We start from the raw sequence: 11,127 nt of genomic DNA on the forward strand, positions 1-11,127 counted from the left end.
TGTATTCACACTCTACGTTGGCCATTGGGATTTTGCCCCATAGAAGCTCCATTTAACGTCAATATCACAGTCTCTTTTAGAAAGATTATCTTGCCAAAATTATATTCCACACCCTCGAGCAAACCAAGGACGTATGATGTGTTACCATGGGAACTATTGCCTGCTAACCAACTGCTCTCTCTCAAAAAAAGAGGAAAGAAATGTTTCATAATTTGTGGTATGCTGATGTTGCCTTGGAAAAATAACTGAGTTGAAAGATCCACAGTGTGAACTCGCAATGCACAGTTGTGAAGAGATCGATAATTGCTGTGTGTTTCAGAGAGACATTTGCTGCATTATATTTTTACCCAACATTTGACCATGAAAAATTCAAAAGGCACTATTTATTTCAGCAGAATCCTCTGCCTTTAGAATGCAGTATGCTAATGTGACTGATATACTGCCTGACCAACACCAAAGCTCGCCACAAAAAGACAGGTCACACACTGTATTTTTTGCTGTGGCGCCGTTAGCTTTGGTTACAGAACACATTATGGTGTCATGGCGACATGTAGACAAGCAGCAACCTCCCCCTCTCTTGGCCCAGCAGTGTATTGCATTTGTGGTTGCTGTGTTCCACATTGTGTTGCTAGATACTTTTGTGTGTGTTTGCAGTGTTTTTGTGAGGTTCAGTGGATTTTTTCACTGTGGACAGTAAACAAACAGCTAGCTAATGAGCTTAACGCATTTCAGACGTTCTAACTTCTGAAACAGTAAAGAGGCACCAAGAGCCCCCCCACACCTCTAGCACGGTGGAGGCAGCACAAGGGGAGCTACTGGAAACAAAAAAGGGACAAACAAGGAGAAGATGCTGAACGTCTGTTGTGAAACGGATGAAGCTAGGCAGGAGGAAGAGGAGGTGGTGGAGAAGCTGACCAGTGCAGGACACCATGCTCTGAAACAGGGACCATCCCAGGAAACGGTGCTTAGGACTAACCCAACACCTGAACGCAACACCTTGTTGTACAATTGTACAATGTGCTGCGTCAATGTTTCAATAAGCTTCTGTAATCCCAAAAGATACAGCATTGCATTCATTTTTCACCAAGATCTTCAGATATTGATGATTGAAGAGTGTGACCACTGTGGAAAGCCTTCTCCAGCACATCCCAAAGGTCCTTGATGGGGTTAAGATCTGGACACTGGCCAATTCTAAAGAGCCTATAGTTTAATAGTGAGGTGGAGGGCATCATTTTTTTTTTTTAGTCAAGGAGTGTAATTTGGAAGTGGGTTTAATGTTAGATGCTTTCCATTGGTTGAGCCAATTCAAACCTCCCTCGACTGCACAGGCACAGGCTGTGTCTCTTGGCCAGTCACTTTGCCCCCCCCCCCCCCGTAACAGTACATGTAGGTGGCTATAATGGGAAGGTTATTTTGGTCTAAAATCCCACCATCTTTCTGTGAAACGGAAATGAAACCAGACCAAATCAAACTCGACGACTCTGGTCACAGATGGACTAGATTCAGTTGAAACAAATGTTGTGCAGTTCATATTTTGGAACATTCCTCAAACAAATGTGTCCAGGGTGCAGTGGCGGGGCTCAGGTGGCTTCCACGAGAGGGTCTGCACTCGGGGGCAGTTGAAAGCAGCACAAAGGAACATGCACAATGCGACAATGTGTGACAAGTTTAATGAGAACAAAGATTGTTTTATTGATGTTTTGTTATTGTTGGCTTATTTTAGACTTGATTTTTTTTTTTTAGACCTGTTCTATTTTTCATTGTATTTTTGGGGCTACTTTGAAAGCGAAGACCTGCAAAACTGACCTTAATGGATCTTTTTCCTCGCATTGTTGCCGTGTTGTCATCACTTTTTTCACGTTCTTTTTCATCTAACTTTTACCCATTTCTTTCTTTTGTTGCTTTTTTGTTGCTTTTTTATTGCGTTTTTGTCACAATCTTGCCACTTTTTGGCCTCACTTTCATCACTTGTTTGTCACATTGTGTTGTTTTTTGTCACTTTGCTCTTCAGTGGCTTTTTGTCAGTGTTTTGTTGTATTTTCATTGCTTTATTGTTGCGTTTTAGTTACTTTTCTTTGCTCATTTGTGGCTTTTTTTGGTTACTTTTTCATTGTTATTATTATTCATGTATACAGGCGGTCAGTCAACAATAAGACAACAGTAAAACAATGACAACAGCTTTAACATAATGCTTAGAAAATGTATACAACTTCAAAACAAGAGCAGTCACATGGAGGATACTCCTTTACAAGGGATTTAAACTGATCAAAGGTCACAAGATTATCCACACACAAAAATCTTCTGTGCCTCATTCCATGACTTTTGGTGCAAAGTAGCTAAAGGGCTTCTTCCCCCATTCTGTCTTTACACGGTGTAACTCAATAGTCAGAATGTCCTGAGACCTCAGCTGGTAAGCACTTGACTTAACATTTATTAAATGTAACAAATAATCAGGCAGGACACCAAGAAGAGCTTTGTACAGCTGACAGCGCTCCTTGCTTCTCGATATTGCCATCCCACTTTAGCGTAAAGATCACAGTGGTGGGTCCTTGATGCTTTTTTTTTTGCCTTTTTCATCCTCGTTTGCATTACCCAAAGCTTTTAGATTTGGGTAATGCCAAACTAGAGAAAATGTCCTCAGTTCAGGTGGGGGTTAAGAGGTTAAAGCAATCGTGACTGGCTCCTCCATAGCCTTGTGGGTAAAGCGGCTGCCCTTGTATGTGGAACACTGTTTCAGCCTTACTGGGTTTGACTCACGGCTCTGACAATTAGCTGCATGTTTCTCTCACAAACCAAACCCACAGACCGAAAGCTCTGAACAAAACCAAACAAAAGGAATCTGAACAAGGTTATTTGGCATCGAACACATTTTTCCTCTCAACAACACATTTTATAGTTTCTCAAATTCTCCTTGACAATGATGATATAATAAAGTGTCTCTTATAAAATAGATGTTTGCATTCAGTCACGTTTTCTTGAAAAGCACAACACAGAATCATACTGTATCCACATCTTGCTTGGCCATTGCCCAACACTTGGCAAAAGCGCTTGTTTGCTGGAACAGATTGGAATGCCGACACTAAACCTAAACAAAAGCTTGTTTGCCGTATTTAGCTCTACAGAGCTTTGCATCGGATTAAGTTGTTCTTTGTGCAACTAAGCTGTCAGCATCTAATGGGAGGAGAATGTTATCAGCTCCTTTTGTGTTGAGCAATCGCAAACAGAAAGTACAAAAAGCAAAGCAGGAATGTTCTGTCGCATTTGTGAACTTTGCAATTTTATGAAAAACTTTTTTTGTGTAGTGAGGCCCGACAAACTCTCACAAAAACAGAAAAAATCAGTACATCATATACCGCACAATTATTTTGACAGACATCGAGGTTTGGGGATGTTTTTGTGTTTGATTTTTGAACAAGATGAAACACTTGCAGTGCATTGTGTGTTTATGAATTATGACTAAGACTGCATTTGTGCGTCTGAATAATGCACAGTTGTGTGGTTTATTATCAATCATCTCTTCGGCTGTTCCCCTGTATATCTTTTAGCTGCCAATGAGGAAATGCCTTGTTCACTAAATGCAACTTAGCGGTATAAACAAGCCGCATTTGCATATCGAAAGTGAATTTAGCAGGTCTCGCTCTTGATATACCCCTTGTGGAAGAGCTGCCTATGATACATGATACTTTATATCCTCAGTATATCATGAACTGGTTTTGGCACAGTTGGAATCAAAATTGGACAGGCGAGCTTTGTTCCCCTGATTGCCAGTATACTTTTTTTTTAAATTTATTTCACCTCTGGTTGTGTGAATACAGAATATTTATTTTGTGTTCTAGGCCCATTTGTTCTATCCCATAAGAAAAAAACAAACAAAAACAAAACATCAATCTCACCTCGTTGTTTATATGGAATTATAAATGCATAATTATAATTATTATGCTTGGTTGAAAGCTCATCCCATATTGGACTCTTCCCATACACAGGCTATGACAGTATCGATCCAAGACCACTGTGTTTTACATTAAAATGCATTAAAACTAACATTTTTCTTTCCCTCTCTTTTTCTCTCCTCAACCCACTTTTCCCTTTCCCTTGTCCTGACTTCACCCTTCCCCTCTTCCTCCCTTGTCCTGACTTCACCCTTCCCCTCTTCCTCTCTGTTTCTTTAATAAAACAGGTCCCTCACCAGATGGGGGCGCTGACCTTCTACCGCTACGAGCAGCCCATCGTGGACTACTGCCAGGCGCACCAACCACTCCGGCTCAACATGGGTTATGAGGGACCCCCGCAGGGCCTGGAGGGCTTGGAGGAGCTGGGAGCGTGCGACAGGGGCACCATACAGACAGTGGCTCTACCTGCGGTGCCCCCGGCCTCCAGCATGAACGCCCCAATGCCCGGGGCTCGCTCGACGCCGCCCCCGCTCAGACCTCCGGCGGAAGGTCCCAGCAGCGGCCCCTACCCGCCCCCCGAACGCACTGGTACCCTCAAGTTTGGACGCTAGCGACGCTTAGCCTTAGCGCATCCGGTGAACGTTTACCAGATGGTGATCAAAAGGGGCAGATGAGGTGGTTCTGTTTTTTTTTTTTGTGGTTTTCGTTTCTTTTTGGAAAGGATTTGTACGGATGAACTCCTCCAAAGTAACCTGAAGGCGGTGTGAGGATGGAACACTTGCGATCTGATAGTTCAGAGACATGCCTTCATGGCCATTTTATGTAACTCGTTTTGTTTTATCATACGTCATAAAACAGCCCTTTATACTGCCTCTTGGGAGATAATCAGTAGCAATGGTACCTCTTCGATATCCAATTATACGAGAACACCCAAGGGACCGGTCTACACGGACAACGGGGAAGGCGCAAAAAGAGGCGGCCACTTGCGAGGTGTGACGCAACACAAGACTCATCTTATTCCTCTCGTTTTTTTTTGTTTGTTTTGTTTTTTAATGGCTTTTTAACGTGCATGTCGAACCAAAGAGTGTACTTGTGTTTCTAAACCTCCTTTTACATGTACATTATTCTTTTCTTTTGTTCCGAAACATTTCCAAATAGTCAGTCCACTGTAAATTATATTGCGGTCTTTCGAAAGCAATTGCTCAGTGTCTGTGTGATTCTCCAACAGTTGAAAATCGAGTTGCATCGGATGCAGCTTGTCCAACACTTACATGTTTCGGTCACGCCAGGTCTCTGTGCACACGCTTACACCCGATGCTTTAAAAGGGCACATCTGACTGGAGAGCATTGTACATATTCCTGGAGGGGTCTTCGTCCCCCCCCCCCCCCGACGCCTGAACCACTCTCACTGCCCGAATCTGCCACTGGAAACATTGCCGAGTCTGGATTTTTGGCTTGCTTTGCATCGGACAATTTTGGAAAGAAAAGGAGCGGTAAAAACGGCAACGCTGGGTCGGGCCATGTGCTTGCCCCATGAAAGAAGAGAGAGTGCCTCAGCGGTTGCCATGATGATGATCGTTGACTTCCTGTTGACCTACGCGTGAACCCGCGGGACATACTGGGAATCGGGCCCGTCCTCTCCCAGAACAGTGTGCCCGCGGGAAGGGACTCTTTATTGCGCCCAGCAACCCTTTGGCGGATCGTTCCGAGCGCCGCGGCACACTTGATATTGCACGGAGCCGATGGGAACCTCGGCTCGCAGCTAAAACGGCTTGTCAAATATCATCAGAGGCTTTATCTGAGCGGCGCACCGGGGTTCGTTTTTTTTTTTGTAGCTTGTCAGTGGTCACCGACCCTAGAGTTATGGGAAGCCGGAAAGCGCTTGGTCCTCTCAAGGTGGGACCGATAAATCCATTGATAAGAAAAAGAAAAGGAAGAAAAAAAAACTGAAAAGGGTACAAATCTCAAGAGGATATATCATAAAAATATATAAAAAATGGACAAGATATAGTGAATTATTTTTGTTCTTTCTCTGCTCGGAAAACAAAAGACAATTTTTGTGTTTTTCGAGGATGATGTCAAGAAAATCTATTGGGACAGACTTGCGAAAAGAGACAAACTCTAATAGAACTTATTTATCCTGTAAATAGTGAAAATTTAAAAATGTTATCTTCTGAAACACATATTGCTTGTGGGACGGAGGACGGGGAGCCTTACTCACGTTTCGGGTGGGAACCCAAAACAAGGCGATGGCGCGGGAGAAGAGAGAGCGGTTCCTGCCTGGATGCTCCTGTTGTTTCAATGATAAATATTTTTGTATCTGCTCTCATCACGATTCTGCCATTGCATTATGTTACTGAGGTTATTTATCAAATGCTTTTTATGGAATCACACTATACTAGGAAGATTCTGGGCGCTGCCGTTGTGATGTGCTTTGAGACCCGCTCTGTGTCTGACGTGTGTGGCAAAAGCTGGTTCTATGTTTTCTAACTCCACGACTTTATTGCTTTGGAATACACTCGCTGCCATTTTCTGGTATTGTGATTTTTACGATGTAACATGTAAATTGTTCTTGTTTTCTTTGTGTTTTTTTTTCTTTTCTCTTAAATGTGCCATGATCTTAATTTTAAAAATCCAGGTCTAGCGCTCAATACAAGCAGCAACCCTAAATTCTACAAGAAGAGCTGTAAACAAGGTGCGGTTGCTTAATAGTACTGGTGGAGTTTACTTCTCAGCAGCAACCTTGCCAATGATAAGGAGCTAACTCAACCTCATGTACTGTATTGTCTTGCTAGTTCTGCACCGCCCCCTTGCCAACTCCCCCTTGGCCTGGATTTCACGTCTGCCTCTGCCTTGGTGACTTGGTTGAACCTATTTAATGATGTGCTATTTCTGTCTGCATTCCGGTATTTTCGGGATCTTTATGCCCGGTTAGGGAGGAGCGCTGAACCACACAGAGAACAGGCAGGAGGTATTTTTCGTTGTCCCTGAGAAACCCTCATGAACTGAATTCGTGTCAAAGACGAGTCCTTTTCTTTGCCAGTCCTATTCCCGCCCCAGAGGAGGTACGTGGCGCAAAAACCTAGGTCACTGGTGAAAAGATGTAGCACTCACTGCAGGGGACAGTTTCACAATGGGCTGCTTTCAGAAGTGTCTCGACAGATTTTATATCAGATAAAAACATAAACCTATATCTGGATAGATTCCTGGTAACTCTATTTTCTCTCCTAAAGATAATGCATCAATGTTCAACATTCATTTTCTTGAGATAAATGCTAAAAATCTTCTTAACTCTACAGACATACTTTGTAATACATTTTTTGCAACACTACTAACAGGGTTATTATGCTAGTTTGCATTTTCATTTAACCTGTCACCTGCCGTCTCCCCGATCAGGGGGTTTGGGTTATGATTAGGAACGGAAAGGTCTTGGCTTTCAAATGAGGTATGACACTGCTCTCAAATGTATACGCTTTGAGATTTGCATATGCATAATTGCTAACCCTTAATCTAACCCTAAACCTAGCCCTTACCTAAGATGGCAGGTAGCAGGTTGTGGATAAAAACAAACTTGTGAGCAAAAGTGAAATCCAAATGGTATGGTTGTAATAGGATTAAAGAAATGTGATGTTTGTGCCATGGTTTGGAGTGTTTTTAATCTAATTTTGACATATCCAAATCGGTAACACTTAATTTTACACTATGATGATACATTGTACCCAACTACATTTAGTGCAATGTAATGTGCTATGTAACAATGTGTAATAAGTTGTACCTCTGCAGTACATACACAATAATATAACGTGTATTAGTACTTTAGAGGTACATAATGTAATAGACATTAGACCGTTAGGGTTAGGGCTTAAAGGGGCTATAGTGAGTTTGAAAATGTTACATTTAAAGCCACACTGTGTAGAATTTTACCCAATAAATAAAATTGAAATACAAGCATTAATTTTACGACAGATATTTTCATCATTGAACAATACCTCATAAATGTATAAACAAACATTTATGAGGCTCACCCCTCCTAAGATATGACCAGCAAACTTTAGCAGGAGTGGGTACGTCTCCAGCTCGTCTCCATGGAAATGTGACAAAAGGCAGTAGAATATGGGATTTAAACAGGGTAGTTTCTCATCCAAATCCATTCTTTGATTACCCACTGCAGTAGTAGCATTTTCTGTGTCGAGCTGGTCATAAGGAGCATGTTTTGTTTTGCCGGCAACAGTATAGTCCAAAATGTTACGCAGTGTACCTTTAAGTATTTTCCTCCCCCTACATGTTCCAGCCATGTCCTAATGTGAATGAGCCCAGACTCACACAAGAACTGCCTCTAAAATCCTGAACTGTTACTCAAAAAGGTGTTCATTCGAGTCCGAAGTGTCGTCATGCACGAGCTTAATGTAGAAGGTGCAGTTACACGTATGACCTGAGGTGGCAGCAGTGAGTATAAAAATGGTCAACTTGCATCCAGTCCCTTTAAGGTTAGAGTAAGAATTTTGTTCTTATGTCTTATTACATTATAAACCAATAACATGCATTATTCCATTGTGTATGTAACCTGTAGGTACAAGTTATTACACAGTGCTACATAGCAGTGTTACATATCAAGGGTAGCGTAAAATAAAGTGTTGCCTCCAAATGTAATAATATCTCTTCAGTGAATGACAGCCCACAGAACAACCACAGTCTCTACACGATATAAGAATGTACCAGCCTGATGGCGTGTGCCCTCCAAATGTGTCATCTCGCGTCACACGCCTCTCGTTGGTCACTCGAGTCGCTTCATTCGTGTTTCCGCTACTGCGCAATTTTGATTCTCTGGGCTTTTCCCCCATGCACTTTTCCTGAGCAGAGGAGTTGTGAATGAAAATTTGTTTCCGGATTCCTTGATTGTGCCTCCCGCCTCTCCCGGAAACTCGGATACGCCCTCCCCCGCAGCAGCCCATTCCCTCTCCAGCCCCGTGCGGTGCGGAGGCGGCTTCGACACCATGCCTCCAGACCCCCCCTCCCTGGCCTGAGCACTGAGCAAACACACATACTCCTGCACAACACGGCCTGGTAGCATCCTGCTCTTGACTGTGCGAGATTTCCCCCGGTTTACACAAGCAAACCCACACGCCCGACACATATAGCCTAAACCAGGGGTGTCAAACTCATTTTGGGTCGTGGGCCGAAATTCAGCTCCCACGGTGGGTCGCGGGCCGCATATATAATAGACAAACTGTTTCCAATAAATGAATAATAATAAGCTGTGATTTGATCAAAGCCCCAACTTGACTGTAGCTTCATTAATGACAACAGCTTACACTTGTATTGCACTTTACAAGCCTGTTTCACAAGGTCCTGAAAGTGCAGTTATTATTAGTTATTATTCATTCACTTGGTGGTGGTAAACTGTCATTGAAGCCACAGCCGCCCTGGGGCAGACTGTCCATTTACCACATGGCTATATAATGTGTTGTTCATATCCTGAGCTCGTATTATGTCAGTGCCCTCTGCTGGACACGTGTGGAACTCTATCCTTTTTTTTAAAAAATTATTTAATGCCCCCTAGTGGCTAGAATGAGCATTCTGGTTATTCTTTAAAAATTCATAACTCCGCACAGGATTGGGCTAGAGACTTACTTTTTTTTTTGACATACTCTGGAATTTATGCTCTACAGGGCAGGGGCTGGATTTAATCATCTCGCAGGCCGGATCAGACCCGCGGGCCGTATATTTGACACCCCTGGCCTAAACATTACTACATTACCTTAGGCCAATAATAGAAGTGTGTTTTGGTACCTGTCTGTCCAGCCCAGCATGCCATGATAATTACAATCCAGTGCGTGAGAGATGAGGCTATGCAGCTCCAGATTCACACAGCCGAGAGTGATGGAAGCTCATCACATCCTCTCGCTCAAGTGAGTGGGCTGGTCCAAGCGCTTGTATTGATGAGACCGATTCATTATGTGCATGGGTACGTGTCCGGAATCACCCGCACCTGGCGCTTTTGACGCATTCGGTCTGAATGTAGCGTTGCGTTCAGTCTATGGCTCCATTATGAAACTGACCCCTGGGGGATAAAAGCTGACTGGCGCTCTATAAGCTGTAATTACACGAGTTTGCGGAGTCTGAATTAAACAGGAACCCACTCTCGAGCCATTGATCAAAGCTATACCATTCCGTCATTTGTTCAATCAGACGCACTAATGACATTGTGGTTTTGTCAGAATTAGAAGAGTAATTGATAGATTAATCGCAACTCCTTCCCCGATAGCATCGCGTCTCCTCAGCCCCGTCCCGCTGCCAGCAATCATTTAGTCTTTTGTCCGTTTCGGTGTCATCGGAGAGGGGAAACAAACGCCCAGGCTGAATGCTAATGGGGCACGTTTTGAAGTGAACTCCGCTAACCGTCTGGGCGCCCCTCGCCGTGCCAGCAGACGGCCCGTGGTTTCTGTTGTGTTCGCTGACCCATCTGTGAATACTCTCTCGTTTCTAGTTCAGCTGACAAAAAAATTAAAAGTTTAAATCACTGAAAATTGAGTAAAATGATTGCTTTCCTTTTTCAAAGATTTTATTGAGAAGAGATGTCTATGTTTTGCTTTGAAAGTCCGTAGTTCACTTTGCACTTTTCAAACTTTTCCAGGGGCATCAGCAAGTCCTTGTTTTGTTCATTTTGTATGTATTTGTACTACATTTTGTGTCCACCACAAACACACGCTCTAATATTTAGTTTTGGTTACAGCTGTGATTCTCAATGGGGTTAAGATCTGGACTCTCATTCAACATGCGAGCCTGATGAATCCTGGCATTTTGGAATATGCATGCCAAAAGGAAATAACCTGGTCGTTCAGAATGTTCAATAGTCAGCAGATCTTTCTTCTTCTTCTTCTTCTGCACATCACATTCACATCTTCGCGACAGACTTCAAGGAGATACAAAAACAAAACAATGGTCTTTCTGATCGTTTTTGGATCAAATTGAAAAATGAGATTGAATAATGAAGTAACATCACGGTATTTTATCCCCGGCAAAGTCTATGTTTAAAGTGTGAGTAGCAAATGAGAGCAAAAGCGACAGATATTGTGCAAACAAAGATTGTGAAAATGGGATAAATAGTATTATCTTATCTCAATTTCATCTTTCTCATTTCATTGTACGTTAAAGCAGTACTAAGTAACGTGTTTACCTTAATAAATCCGTCCCGTAGTCCCTGTGGGGGTAATACAAGTGTTAATGGGATGATTGG

General features: G+C 42.8%; 1 protein-coding gene across 1 annotated transcript in view; it reads left to right on the plus strand.

Moving 5' to 3' along the window:
* LOC306982959 (leucine-rich repeat transmembrane neuronal protein 4) overlaps positions 1–4,840 on the plus strand; it is a 191,728-nt gene extending 186,888 nt beyond the window's left edge. The window contains exon 3 of the mRNA XM_079582598.1: positions 4,178–4,840. Within this exon, the coding sequence (XP_079438724.1) occupies positions 4,178–4,501 (324 nt within the window). The 3' untranslated portion in view covers positions 4,502–4,840. The remainder of the gene's footprint in view (positions 1–4,177) is intronic.
* The last annotated feature ends 6,287 nt before the right edge of the window (positions 4,841–11,127 follow it).

Source organism: Gobius niger, assembly GCF_951799975.1.
Source record: "Gobius niger genome assembly, chromosome: 2".
NCBI classification, from domain to species: domain Eukaryota; kingdom Metazoa; phylum Chordata; class Actinopteri; order Gobiiformes; family Gobiidae; genus Gobius; species Gobius niger.